Raw genomic sequence first — 15418 nt, forward strand, 5'->3', positions numbered from 1 at the left:
ATAACAGAACGCCACTAGCCATCACCTGCAGCCCCCAACTAAAACCTCCCCAATGCATCATCAAGGATCTACAACCTAACCTGAAGGACGACCCATTACTCTCACAAATCTTGGGAGACAGGCCAGTCCTTGCCTACAGACAGCCCCCCAACCAGAAGCAAATACTCACCAGCAACCACATACCACACAACAGAACCACTAAGACAGGAACATATCCTTGCAACAAAGCCTGTTGCCAACTGTGCCCACATATCTATTCAGGGGACACCATCACAGGGCATAATCACATCAGCCACACTATCAGAGGCTTGTTCACCAGCACATCTACCAATGTGATATAAGCCATCATGTGCCAGCAATGCCCCTCTGCCATGTACATTGGTCAAACTGGACAGTCTCTATGTAAAAGAATAAATGGACACAAATCAGATGTCAAGAATTATAACATTCATAAACCAGTTGGAGAACACTTCAATCTCTTTGCTCACTCGATTACAGACCTAAAAGTCGCAATATTACAACAAAAAGACTTCAAAAACAGACTCCAACGAGAGACTGCTGAATTGGTATTAATTTGCAAACTGGAGACAATTAACTTAGGCTTGAATAGAGACTGGGAGTGGATGGGTCATTACACAAAGTAAAACTATTTCCCCATGTTTATTCCCCCTTCCCCCTTGCCCGTTCCTCAGATGTTCTTGTCAACAGCTGGGAATGGCCCACCTCGATTATCACTACAAAAGGTTTTCTTCCTCCCCCCACCCCCCCTCCCGGCACTCTCGTGCTGGTATTAGCACATCTTAAGTGATCGCTCTCCTTACAGTGTGTATGGTAACACCCATTGTTCCATGTTCTCTGTGTATATAAATTCCCCACTGCATTTTCCACTGAATGCATCCGATGAAGTGAGCTGTAGCTCACGAAAGCTTATGCTCAAATAAATTTGTTAGTCTCTACAGTGAGTGGAGAAGTCCCCTGGTACTACTTCTGACACAGGTTAGCACAAGCCATTTCTGCATGGATTTCTGAAAGATCAACACACTAATGAAATTTTATGCTTATTTGACGCAGAGAGTAGATGAACTATTAGAACAGCTGGGAGCTGCCATATATATATCCACTTAAGACCTCACAAAGGGATACTGGCAAGTAACTTTGATGCCATAATCCTAGGAGAAGAAAGCCTTTTCCACGCCATTTGGCTTGCATCAGTTCAGGAACACATCTTTTGGCCTCCATAGGGTAGCAGTGAATTTCAGAGTCTAATGGAATGGATGTTACCACTGCCTTGATGGTATGTACTGATACTCTGCTGTGATCAGCTGAAAATGATTTTTGGTCTTCTATGTTGTGGCAGCATTTCCACGCATAGCGCAGATGTCAGTACATTACACACAGAAAAGAAAACAATCATCAGTTGTTAGGCTGAACGGTCTGCAAGACTGTTTCCCCTGGGAATCTGAGCCCTGGGAATTGGCAAATCATTTCACTCCCAGGGGAGGCTCTCAAGCTGAAGTTTTCCAGCGTCTATTTTGTTCTCTTCCCACTCTCTGCTCAGGGAGCTGAGGGTGTTTTAAGTGAGTCCTGGCCAACCTGAGAGTCCACAGGATCTGTTCAGGTGAATCATAAAGGTCATTGTCCGGCATGCTGAGTCTCAGATATTTGAGATTCATACACTGATTCTCAGGGCTCTGCCTTCATGTCGCTGTAAGGAGATTTCCTCTCTCTGCTGAGTGGGATTTTGGTGAGTTGCTTGTTTCTGCATTAAAGTTAGTGCTGAGGGCTCAGGAAGGGTTCTAGGGTTAAAGTCAAGAACCGTTTGGGCAAGAATTCACCAGCACAGAGATATGAATTGTCAGAAACAGAAAGGGATTTACCTGGTAACTTTGGAATTACAAATGTATTGGAAATATTTATTTTTCAGATCAGTTCCTTTTCTCTTCCTGTGTCCTTTTATCTGTCTCTGTAGCCTCCTTTTTGGAGCTGTGTCGTTTTCCCTCTGGTTCACTCAAGTTTTCAAATTCAGTAATTTCATTGCACTGTAAGGAAGTGCAGCCAAAACTTCTGCAGTGGGTGTCTGTGTTACCAGAGGGTTCACAACAAGAATGGGTTGCACAGTGGTCAGATTCTGCCCTCACATTCTGTCTTCAGTGGCCACTGCAAATAACAAAATCAGGGCTCATGTGTTCTGGAATCCCCAACTTTCATACCCGGTCTCAGAATGTGACATAAACTAGGTCTTTCCTTCAGACTCATCGCTCTCTGTAGCAGGATCTGAAGCCACGATTTTTACAGGTGGGAGCTGAAAGTTAAACACTAAGGGTGAAACTGGTCCCACACGTCCAGTAGTTCACCCTAAATCAGCATGTAGGGATGGAATTAAATGGCCTGATTTACTCCCATCATGAGGCTCCAGTAACTTCAACTGGAGTGGCCCAATGGCCTCTAAGGGTGGGCGAGCTGTAGATCATATACAGCATGACCAGAAACATTATCACCAAGCCATAAGTCTTGTTGACTGTGATGTCCCCACATGAAATCTTTGCCACAGCTATGTACTCGCAGAACATGGTGGGGATAATGCGGTTGGCACAGAATGGCATTTGCAATACAGATACATAGTCAGCGTTAATAACTTCAGATACAAAAATGATACATGCATACAAATATGATAATCATATTCAGAAAATTATAAGCTGCATGCCTGCAAGACAGTGTCTCATAAGAAGAAACAGTGGAAGTAACAGAGGTGCAGCCTGAAATACAAAGATCCTTTTGCCCTTCATGCCCATTCCGTTGAGCACAAAGTCATAGTTTAGCATGACCATGTCTGTTTCCATGGGAGAAACTTGGTTCCTTTCCAACATAGGGAATGCATCACGTATCACACTTTTGTCCAGGTGCTGCAGAAAAAGGTGTAAGAAACCCATCAATAGATGTGTGACTTGATTGTGATGAGGGTCTCACCCTAAGGAATAACAGTAGAGATTGGCTTGAGCCCTGGAATGCGTGGACATATGGATTTTCCGAAGTATTTATTTAGCTGTAATTATTGTGACTAGATAATCTCACTTTTCATGTAAATGTCCAAACCCTTCCTGTCTCTTGCTTACCTCATGGACTGTACTACCTTTCTACCAGTCAGTATTATCGAGATTTTTTCATGTCCCCTGCTGTTCATCTCCTTTCTAAGGTAACAATCCCACTCTTTTCAGTCACTCTGTGCATGACATTTTCACCAGATCATTGATCATTCTTGTTGCCATTGCATGAACCCCTCCAAATCTGCAATATCCTGTGTGAAAAGGGTGCCCAGTATTACACTGAGGAGTCTAGAGGAGGGTGAAACATTGACTGACTATTTTCAGGGCATTGTATTTCCTGTAGGATTCCCTACCCCATTCCTGCAGGAATCCAATGCTTTCCTCAATTTCTGTCCATGCCTGCACTGTGAGCAGAGTTTCACAGAGCAGTGTATTGTGACACCCAGATCCCTGTCCTGAGTTCACACAGTTAAATTAGAACATTGTTACGTGTTTGAGGCATTCAAGTTTTTTCCTCCAATAGGTACACACGTTGCAGTTATTGACATCAAAGTTCATCTTCCATCCTGCTGCCCATTCTCTGGCTTGATTGGCTTTCTATATATGTAATAAGTATAGTATATTTACTGGTCTAGTTCCTATAAAGCATGTAACCCACCACTCTATACTTCTCTCTCTTCACAGGCGCCTTGAGTATTTCTGAGCCCATTAGACCTATCAAGCAACTCATGGCAGATATGAACCTCACCCCCTCTGACCCTTCAATTTTCATCCTTACAGGCATCTCTGGCCTGGAAACTGCCCATGAATGGATTTCAATCCCTTTCTCTATATCCTACATTATCGGCCTGCTGGGAAATTTCACACTTCTGTTTGTTGTAAGCAAAGAGCAGACACTACACAAGCCAATGTATCTGCTGCTGTGCATGCTGGCACTCACAGACATTGCCACGTCTAACGCCATCGTACCAAAGGCACTGTGTATATTTTGGTTCAATTTGAAAGTCATTACTGTGGGTGGCTGCCTCACCCAGATGTTCTTTCTTCACATGTTTTCTATTATGCACTCAGCTATCCTTGTGACGATGGCCATCGATCGCTACGTTGCCATATGTAACCCTCTGAGATACACCATTTTCCTCACCAATGCAAGAATAGCTAAGCTCGGGCTAGTCGGTTTGGTAAGAGCTGTTCTCTTCTCTCTGCCCATGCCCCTGCTCCTGAGAAGGCTGCCATTCTGTGCCAACCGCATTATCCCCACCACATTCTGCGAGCACATAGCTGTGGCGAAGATTTCGTGTGGGGACATCACAGTCAACAGGATGTATGGCTTGGTGTTAATGTTTCTAGTCATGGTGTTAGACCTGACACTCATTGTGCTCTCCTATGGTCTAATCATCAGGGCCATCTTCAGAATGTCCTCGAAGAAAGCCCATGAAAAAGCCCTCAACACTTGCACAGCCCACATCTTTGTGATGCTGATGCATTATACTCCCTCCCTCTTCTCAAACCTGACACACCGTTTTGGTCAGGGCATTGCTCCCCACATTGACATCATCTTGAGCAACCTCTATCTTCTTGTCCCTCCCATGCTCAACCCTATCATTTATGGTGCCAAAACCAAAGAGCTTCGTAACAAAGTTGGCAAATACACCTCCAGAAGTTAATTGCTGCGGGGCCACTGCTTTGAAACCTGTGTGACAAGAGGGGAAAGGAGATCTCCTCATTAATCAAGGGTGCCCTGTCCCAGTTTGGCTGAGCACAGCATTATGCAAGCGCACAGTGTGAGAAATTCCTCACACCTAATGTCTTCTCACTCTATCACCAAACACTGCTCTCCCCATTGCTGAGTTCCCCCTCTCTGACCATCACCTGATCTCAGAAAGTGGAATGTGAATTTGCTGAGAGGTCAGATGCCCGGGAGAAGGGTCCTGCCACCAAGACCCTGAGGGTGTGACCACTGCCAGAGTAAGTGTCTGACCCATGGTATCACTGCAGTGCAGCCACAAACTGGGCAGGAGGAGCTGACAGTGAACTTTCCTTATGTCCCAGGGACAGCTGTCTGTGTTGTCCCTGTGCCCATGGAGTAAGTTTCTTATTTCCTTGAACCTTTCCTGTTTTTCCTTATTTTCCTTATAGTTGCTGTTTAATAAACTATATTTTGTTAGAATTTAATGTCATGATCAGTGGGTCAGGGAAGCATCCCGTGAATACAGTACCCTGGAGCAGGGAACACTGTAGGCCCTGTCCTAAGTGACCATGATGAGACTGGGGGTTCAGCCTCCCAGGAATCCTGGTGTGACATTATATGGGTATAATATAATATCTCAATGAAAGGTGATACAGGGCCAGAAAGAGTTACTTAACTGATAGACTGACATGACCCATGGTCGAACTTTAAAGACATGTGAAGAAGAGATGTAGATGATAGTTGGGTGATTGCACTCGGTTAGATTAGAACTTTGAAATGCAAGTTAGAGATAGAAGGGTAGATGTTTGCTCAGGTCTTGTGATGTAAACAAACAAGTCTTGTCTATTACTATAGCTTTGATTCAAAGATCAAAACAGTAATGTTAACATTTATGATGACACTTGAGTGAAACATTATTATTGTTGATATGTCTCTTTGAAGGTTGTGGTAACCTGTATATAAACTGTTGAATGGATAAATTGCCCTGTGCTAATTGCCATGACGTTTGGGAGACAGAAAGTTAAGCCTATTGTTCTCTCGGGCAAAGAGGCTGCTGGAAATGTATAAAGACCCTGCAACACGATCCTTCTTTATCTCAGATCTGCTTTGAGTTTCAAGAGGGGGAAACCCTAAGCCATAAGATTTGAGATCCGCAGTCATTGGCTGGAGTCACCCTGAATATGGACATTGGACTATAACCTGTAGACTATTTCTAAAAGAACTTTTGGCAGCTACAAACTCATCATCTCTGCCATGTATCTGGACCTCAAGAATTGAACTCAAGTCTGTATGTATATTGATCTTTCAACCAACATTCTCTGTCTTTTCTTTGTTAATAAATTGTCGTTTAATTAATAAGAATTAGCTCTAAGTGTGTATTTTGGGTAAGATCTAAGTTATAATTTGACTTGGGTGTGTGGCCGATCCTTTCAGGATTGGGAGAACCTTTTCTGTCATATGATGAGAAAAGATTTTCAGAAATTATCATCATCCATTTGACAGGTGTGCCTGGATGGAGGTCTGAGGCTGGGTACTTTAAGAGAATTGTGTTGTTTGGACTTCTGAGTAACCAGTGGAATACGGAAGCTATTTTGTGCTGGCTTGGTAAATCTAAATATTGGAATAGCCACCAGCTTTTGGGTTTGTCCTCCCCATCCTGTGTGCAGTTCACCCTGTTTGAGCGACCTCAACTGGCTCCCACGCGCACCACTGTTACAACTGGGCCCAGCCGTGTCCCCATTATGAGGACTTTGCCAGCCTGGAGAGTGGAAGGTGAGTCCTTGAGGTCAGGCAGCCTTCTGGGTAACGGGAGTGGGAATGTTACTTTGGGGAACACACTTTCTATGTAAGGTGAATTTAACATCACTGCATGATATGGCTTCCCAAAGACTGGTATCATATAAACCCTTTTTACTGTACTATTTTAGTATGGGGTTAGAGCAGTAAACCTGGCATTGTGTATTTGCCCTTTTGAACATCATAAGAAATGAAAGCTGGGTCAAGGAATTGACTACACTTGTGATCACCCACCAGTATGAATAACTCCTTTTTCACAGGCTATGTCTACACTGCTGCTTTCAGCGCTAAAACATTTGTCCCTATGCGGTGTAAAATGAAAACCAACCCGAATGAGGAGTGTAAAATGAAAACCAACCCGAATGAGGAGTGGAAGCTTTTTCTGTCTACGCTGGCATATTTTAGTTCTGAAACTGAGCGACAAAAGTTTCAGAACTAAAATATGCCAGTGTAGACAGAAAAAGCTTCCACTCCTCATTCGGTTTGGTTTGCCTGTAAGGTGAGCTGTGTAGACATAGCCTCCAATTTCAGTTTCTCGTCACAATTGAGGCACACATAGAAATATGCCATTGAAACTTATGAGCCTTTAACATTAAAGAAATTAAGGAAAATTTTAGTTTTCTTTTTCTCATTGTGCTCCAAAGAAAGATTCTGGAAATGGTAAATTCTGTTTCAAAACTGCTACAATGCAAAGACACCGACCTTTCCAAAGCAGCAGGATTACTTCCCAAAGCCACTGAACTCGTAGCTACATTTCAAATTGAGTTCAAAGAAGCCAAACATTCAGCCAGTAAATTATCAGAAAACGGGGCAGACAAATCAAGTCTGAAGAGAAGTGCTTGAGAAAAGCAAAAAGGCAGGGGAGCAGACCAGGGAGGAGAGCCGACCTGCTACTGAGAGCTCCAGAGGAGATGAGCTGAGGGAAGGCAGAATCTCCCCCTGAACAGCTGCCCAGAGGTCCCTGCCTGTGCAAAGGGAGGGCCAACTGCAGGGACATCCTGAGAGGGAAGCATTCATCTCTCATACGTACACTGGGCTTGACTGATCCCCTTTATTTGCTGTTTGGACTACCACAGCATGAGAGAGACTTTGGACTGAGCTGGCCCTTGGAGATTGTGCCATACCCCAGGAAGAGGCAATTGCTGCCCCCCAAAAAGGAGAAATATCTTCTTACATGCAGCCATCAGAAGGTGCCTTGGAAGTGATCAAACACCCTTCATGCTGCCTTACCCCAGAAGGAGGCTGTGATGGGTTCAGTCATAGAGACCCCCATTGGGACTGTCACTTGATGTGCTAAAATTATCACTGAGCCCATTTTTCCTGGCAGCCTGGGCCCCCAGAACCCTGTCTTCTTGAGACAGACACACTAGCCTGCTATGACACAGACCCACCATCTGGGCCTCGCCCCCAAACTGCAGCCCTAAACTGAAAACAGCCCAGGAAGGTACCTGTCTCCAGCTCTCAGGCACCCAGCCCCAATGATGTCTAAACCCCAGAAAAATCCACCTAACACTGTATGCAATTTTAAAGAAGGTAATTAGTTTTTGCCCTCTTTGTCACAGAAAGAGAGATATGCACAAACTGTTAGCCCCCTTAGGTAACAATTACTTACACTGGGTTCCAGCTCCCTTAGCTGAGTTACTCCAGCATCAGCAGGCTCAGCAGCAAGAGGAGTCCCACAGCTGGGCCAAGGGTAGGAACCAGACATCAACCAAAGAGCAAAGGCATATAAATGCCATAGGCAATTAAGTGGTTCAATGGCCAGAGAAGGAGGGAAAGTGAACGAGGGACACTAGAATCAGCAAAGTTGGGTCTCGGTCTTTCACATTGACATTGGAATATTACAAGACATTTTCATTCTTTGAGTACAGTAAGCAGGCAGAAGCAGTTTTCTGCTTTCCTTGCAGACAGTTTTCCAGTGGTTTGAGAGACTTTCCAGGTGGCAAAAAATGGAATTAGACACTGGAAAAATATAAGAAAAAAGCTTTAGAAATATATACAATCTCCCACACACAAGCAGTGTTCTGAAAGGTGGCATTTTTTTTCAAACAGTCAAAGGAAGTGGGCTCTATAGTGGCACAATTATCAAATTCTCACAAGGTGCTGTTACATAAAAAGAGGACTACGCTGCAAGAATCACCGGTGTACTTCTTGAGCTGGCTAAGCAAGGAATTGCACTGCAGGGGCAGGATGCAAGAGAAAAATCAGCAAAAGGGGGAAACTTTCTGGAATTAAGCAATTTGTTTTCACTGTATGATGAAATAATTGCAAAAATAAATAAATAAATCAATAAAACCCCAGGAAACCCTAAGTGATCCTTTCAATCTCACAAGCCGCTCAACTCAAAATGAGCTTTTAGAAATTACTGCTGATATTGTGAAAAGCAGAATCATTCAGAAAGTTCAGGAAAATGGATTCTGTACTGTTCTTGGTTACAAAGAATGCAGGTTTAACCAAGAAGAAGTGACGGTCTGTTTGAGACACCAGAAAATCTGCAAAACGACGAGGAGTCCTGTGGCACATTAAAGACTATCACATTTATTTGGGCATAAGCTTTCGTGGGCTGGAGCCCACTTCCTTAGAGGCATGAAGTGGAAGCTTCAGATTGTCAGGTATATATACATGTGCAAAGATGGGTGTGTTACATTACTATTTGGAGGACCAGTGCTAATTCAATCAGGGTGGATATGGCCCACTCCCAACAGTTGATGAGAAGTTGTGAATATCAATATATATATATATATATATATATATATATATGCCATTACGTGGTATGATTGAATGGAACTCTTTTTCATTTGACTGTTTCCCATCAGATCCTACCCATATTTTGTCATCTTCCATCCTTTCCTTCTTATTAGGATAGAGAGAATCTCCATTAATAGATATATGGTATGCGCTCCTTGAAACAGACTGGGAACTATTAAGATGTCTTTGTCGGGGTTTTAAATACAATAGCTCCAAGGTTTCACTCTGTGAAACACTTCCTGAAAAATCCAGACAAGACAGAGCTCTGGCCTGGGCTTCAGCAAAGAGTGAAGCTGAGGTGCAGGACAAGGAGGAGTATAAGAGAGTTATACATGATATAGCCTCAGATTCCCCCTTCTGGTACCGTCTCCCAGCCTGGCATCCACCAGAGACCGGAAGGGGGTACTCAAAATGCTATCATTTCTGCATTTGGCTTTTAGTTATTTCTGGGCAGCGTGGGACAATTGATGTGGCCCTGTGCATTCTATCGGGATGTTGCCCCAGCATCCCAGTGAAGATCATTGACCTTGTGAGCTATTCCGTTGTTAAAGATGGAGGGATGGGGGAGTTTGTATAATGAAGATATCCACAAGCTACTGCTCGTGGCACCCATGTTCTACAGAGGGGCAGCAGAGCCCACAGAGCTCCGAGGCAGCATCTGATCCCTCGGGCTGTTCACTGTCAGCGATAGGTTACTGAGCTAGACCGACTCTGATCTGATCCACTAGAGCAGGGTTATTAAGTGAACATTTTAAAAACCCTTTGAAAGTGGGAAGTGCTCTCTGCAGGGGGGTAAGTTGTGTATTAAGCCGTTACATTCCTGCTGAGCCCAATTTAAACCAGTGCCTTAGAGGTGAAAAGCTGAAAATAGTATCACTAGCCCTGTGAGAGACCAGGTCCAGGTTGGGGGATAGAATATAAATTTCTTTTACAAATCCTATTAAATATTTAATTAAAGAGAATATCTCAGGCAAATGTCTGATACAGATAAATACATAGGTGAAAACTAACGAGAGGAAGAGGAACATTCACAGCTGCAGATTCTCTGGGGAGATCAGGAAACCCTGTGGGGAACTGGGGAGTTATGTGTATATCACATATACTGCCACATGAGCCTGAGACAGACAGTTCCTGCACTTCGGCTGTCACATTCGTTTCTCTCCAGGACATAATTCCAGTAAGTGGCTTGACTCTGGGCACTCATATTGATGATAATTGGGAAGGGACTGGGTTACCAAGAAGTGGTGTAAAAGGCTGAGTTATTCCTATATGTGAATTATCTGGCCCTGTACAGAGTAAACACACACACACACACATACGCAATTTGGGAAAGTCCCCTGCTCTGTGTAAAAAAATCACCAGATTGCTCACTGGGTCACTGTACATATGATAAAGGCCTTCAGCATTGTAGTGTCAGTTCTCCTTGGCCATCTGAAAGTGTAGCTTCTGTTCACCAAAAAACTCAAGAACCCTGTTCACATATGGATAAATGGAAAGCCACCTCACATCAGAAAACTGCGATATCTTCTGGTAGTTATGGAAAGGCTGAATGACAGCATTTGTGGGGCTGGGGCCTGATGGGTGACAATGAAAGAGGTCAGGTGATGGTCAGAGAGAGGGAACTGGAGAGAGCAGTGCTTGGTGATGGAGTGATAAGATAATAGGTGTGAGGAACTTCTCAGAGTGTGAACATCCACAATACTCAGCTCAGCCAAACTGGGACAGAGCATCCTTGGTTAACAAGGAGATATCCTTTCCAGTTCTTGCCACACAGGTTTAAATTCAGTGGCCCCCAGTAATCACCTTCTGTAGGTGTATTTGCCTCTTTGCCATGATACTCTTTGGTTTTGCCCCCATAAATGATAGAGTTGAGCAGGTGCGGGGTGGGGGGGGGCAGGAAATAGAAGCTGTTCAGGATTAAGTGAACATGGGGAGTGGTGCCCTGACCAAACCAGTGTGTCATGTAGGAGAAGGGGGCTGGAGGATAAGGCATCAACATTGTTTTCAGACTCCACCGATGTGGTGCTCTGCTCTGTTCAATGTTGATAACAGCTGGCTGTGTGTGTGTGTTCCCTCTGTGTGCTGCCCCGGCTCTGCAGACAGCTGGCACAGCAGACCCAGAGAGAACCCCCAATGGCCATAGACTCTGATAAGGTATGAAGTCACCCGACCAGGTTTATTGTCAAACGAAACACAGTCTCTAGCTCCCTGGATCAGATGTCTACAGTTCTGCTAGTACATATGTGCTCCCTGACAATGGACCAGCTCAGTCAGTGGCAGGATTTGCCACTTCCCCCTAGGCCAGACAAAGACACCGCCCCATGGATGCATTCTTATACACAGGTACAAACAAGTTACACATCACTCCTGACGTATTGAGGTGCAACCCCCTCTACGTAACAAGGTGCCGCCACTCACCTTGTACATGTTAGTTCTAACAAAACAACTCTACCCATCATATTGTCCTTCTGAGCCTGTCTTTAGGATGGGTCTGCCTGTTCCTTCTTATCTCTGTAGAATGTGTTCGTACCTGGATGTTCTGATATCTAGTGTTCAGTATCTTTTAGGTATGTACCATTTTGCAGTATCAGCCCTTTTCTTGCCAGCTTCTGTGAGCCGGGCCTGCCTCTGGCTCACAGCTTAACTTTGCTTTATGTTAGCAAAGTCTTGACCATTACTTCAGTTCAGGCCTCAGGCCTCATACTGGGCCTCTGATACAAGGGATTGTTTCAGGGCCTCATCTTACTACAGACATCATACAGCTGTGGTCTGTGCAGGTGTTGAGGGCTTTTTGTTGGGCTTTCTTGGGGGAGGTTGTGAGAACAACCCTGATGATCAGACCATATGACATGGCAATGAGCATTAAATCTAACCCGATGACTACAAATGCTACCACCCAGCCGTACATCCTATTCACTGTGATGTGACTGTGAGGTCCCCACATGACTTCTTAGCCACAGCTATATGCTTGCAGTAAGTGTGGGCGATGATGTGGTTGGCACAGAATGGCTGCCTGCTCAGGAGCAGGGGCAGGGGCAGGGGCAGGGGCAGCATGAAGACAGCAGCCCTTATCAAACCCACGAGCCCTAGCTTAGCTATTCATGCATTGGTGATGTATCAAAGAGGATTTCATATGGCAATGTTGCGCTCGAAGGCCATTCTCATGAGGATGGCTGACTGCATTTATCTCTCTTTACCCAGAAGCCTGTCTGACAGAAGATAAATGTGGAATTGCAGGACTATTAACTGTAGTCTGTAACCTGTCATTTAAATCAGCTTCTGTAGCTGCTGATTGGAGGATAGCTAATGTGATGCCGATTTTTAAATAGGGCTCCAGAGGTGATCCAGAGAATTACAAGCCTGTAAGCCTGACTTAAGTACTGGGAAAACTGTTTGAAAGTATAATAAAGAACAATATTGTCAGACATAAAAATGAATATAATTCCTTTGGGCAGAGTCAACATGGTTTTTGTAAAGGAAAATCATGCCTCACCAATCTACTAGAATGCTTTGAGGGGGTCAACAAGCATGGGCAAAGGGGATCCAGTGGATATAGTGTACTAAGATTTTCAGAAAGCCTTTGACAAGGTCTCTCACCAAAGGCTCTTAAGCAAAGTAAGCTGCCATGGGATAAGAGAGAAGGTGCTCTCATGGATGCGTACCTGGTTAAAATATAGGAACAAAGGGTAGATATAAATGGTCAGTTTTCAGAATGGAGAGAAGTCAATATTGGTGTCCCCCAGGGGTCTGTTCTGGGACCAGTCCTATTCAATATGTTCATAAATAATCTGGAAAAAGAGGTAAACAGTGAGGTTGCAAAATTTGCAGATGATACAAAATTACTGAAGATATTTAAGTCCCAGGCAGACTGCGAAGAGCTTCAAAAGGATCTCTCAAAACTGGGTGATTGAGCAACCAAATGGCAGATGAAATTTAATGTTGATAAATGCAAAATAATGCACATTGGAAAACATAATCCCAACTATATATATAAAAAATGAGGGCATCTAAATTACCTGTTACTACTCAAAAAAGAGATCTCAGAGTCATTGTGGATGGTTCTCTGAAAACATCCACTCAATGTGCAGTGGCAGTCAAAAAAGCAAACAGAATGCTTTGAATAATTAAGAAAGTGATAGATAATAGGACAGAAAATATCATATTTCCTCTATATAAATCCATGGTACACACACAGCTTGAATACTGTGTGCAGATTTCGTCAGCCCATCTCAGAAAATATATATTGGAATTGGAAAGGTTCAGAAAAGGGCAATAAAAATCATTAAGGGTATAGAATGGCTTCTACATGAGGAGAGATAAAACTGGGGCTTTTCAGCTTGGAAAAGAGATGGCTAAGGAGAGATATGATTGAGGTCTATAAAATCATGACTAGTGTAGAGAAAGTCGATAAGGAAGTGTTGCTTACTACTTCCCATAACACAAGAAGTAGGGGTCACCAAATGAAATTAATAGGCAGCAGGTTTAAAACCAATAAGAACATAAGAAAATAAGAATGCCATACTCGGTCAGACCAAAGCTCCATCCAGCCCAGTATCCTGTCTACCGACAGTGGCCAATGCCAGGTGCCCCAGAGGGAGTGAACAGAACAGGGAATCATCAAGTGATCTCTCTCCTGCCATCCATCCAATAAAAAAGAAGTATTTCATCACACAACACTCAGTAAACCTGTGGAACTCCTTACCAGAGGATGTTGTGAAGGCCAATAATATAACTGTTCAAAAAAGAACTAGATAAATTTGTGGAGCATAGGTCCATCAATGGCTATTAGCCAGGATGGCCAGGGATGGTGTCCCTAGCCTCTGTTTTCCAGAAGCTGGGAATGAGTGGTGGGGGATGGATCACTTGGTGATTACCTGTTCTGTTCATTCCCTCTGGGGCACCTGGCACTGGCCACTGGCAGAAGAGAGGATTTTGGGCTAGATGGATCTTTGATCTGACCCAGTTTGGCCATTCTTATGTTCTGGTCTATGAGACCTGATATCTATGTAAAGCAGCCTTCTCTGGGCTACTCCGATCTCCTCTCTGCAATTGTCCTAAGGTCTCCATCTCTGGTAAGGAAATGTGTCTGCTCACCCAAATGCATGTTATAGTGGCTGCTGTAAGGGGAGATGTCAGCATAACCAGTAAAGTGCCTGAAACCACTATGGCTTATTGCTAAAAGCAGCCAACTCAGCAGGCTGTAGACTGGCCAAGTCAGCACGCTTAGCTTGACCAAGGCAGGAGGGAAGGGTGTTTTGCGTGCCACAGAAAGGGCAGTTTGACCCCATGTCCTTCCTGATAAGAATTGTGTTGATGTAGCTGACACATGCATTTTTGAAGAGCAGGATTTGCCCCAGGAATGTCTAACGGGGCCTCAAGGCTACAAACTCTGGAAAAACCCACACCTGCTTAATCAATAATCAGAAGGAACCTCTTGCTTGACCATTGAAACTTCTTACTTAACAAGTTTTCCTTAAGGGACATGTCATTCTATTACTAATGCATAAATAAGGGAAAAAAGTTTGAGGTAGTTGGACACTTTTTGGACTCTCCGTCTGGATACATCTTGCAATCCCCACTGGCAGATGGAAGATTTGACCACTGGAAGCCTGCCGCTGTGTCACTCGAGAGCCACCCTCAGCTTTCAGAGTAGCAGCCATGTTAGTCTGTATCCGCAAAAAGAAAAGGAGTACTTGTGGCACCTTAGAGACTAACCAATTTATTTGAGTATAAGCTTTCGTGAGCTACAGCTCACTGCATCGGATGCATGCAGTGGAAAATACAGTAGGGAGATTTTATATACACAGAGAACATGAAACAATGGGTGTTACCATACACACTGTAACAAGAGTGATCAGGTAATTATCAAGGGTTGGGGTTGTTTTACTAACCTGTTGCAGACGTGTATAAGTGCTTGAAACTAAGTCACAAGTTTAGCTTTAAGTGAAAGCACTCGTGTTGTCCTGTTTGTGCCAGCCATCTATCGGACTGATGGCCGTGTCCCCCCTGATTTATTTCCAGACACCGCCTTGCACAGAGTAAAAGTTACCAAGAGCTTTGGGTTGAAAGAACCCCGGGTAACAGCTGTCTGTAGAGAGGTCATTCTCCTTTCCTCTCAGACAGCAATTGCCTCCTCCTG

General features: G+C 44.1%; 1 protein-coding gene across 1 annotated transcript; it reads left to right on the forward strand.

The window, feature by feature from the left end:
- The first annotated feature begins 3772 nt into the window (after positions 1-3772).
- Positions 3773-4711, forward strand: LOC144259666 (olfactory receptor 52D1-like). Its single transcript, XM_077807970.1, has one exon. It carries the CDS (start codon positions 3773-3775, stop codon positions 4709-4711), a length of 939 nt encoding a protein of 312 aa, XP_077664096.1.
- The last annotated feature ends 10707 nt before the right edge of the window (positions 4712-15418 follow it).

This window comes from Eretmochelys imbricata, chromosome 1, assembly GCF_965152235.1.
Source record: "Eretmochelys imbricata isolate rEreImb1 chromosome 1, rEreImb1.hap1, whole genome shotgun sequence".
Taxonomy (NCBI): domain Eukaryota; kingdom Metazoa; phylum Chordata; order Testudines; family Cheloniidae; genus Eretmochelys; species Eretmochelys imbricata.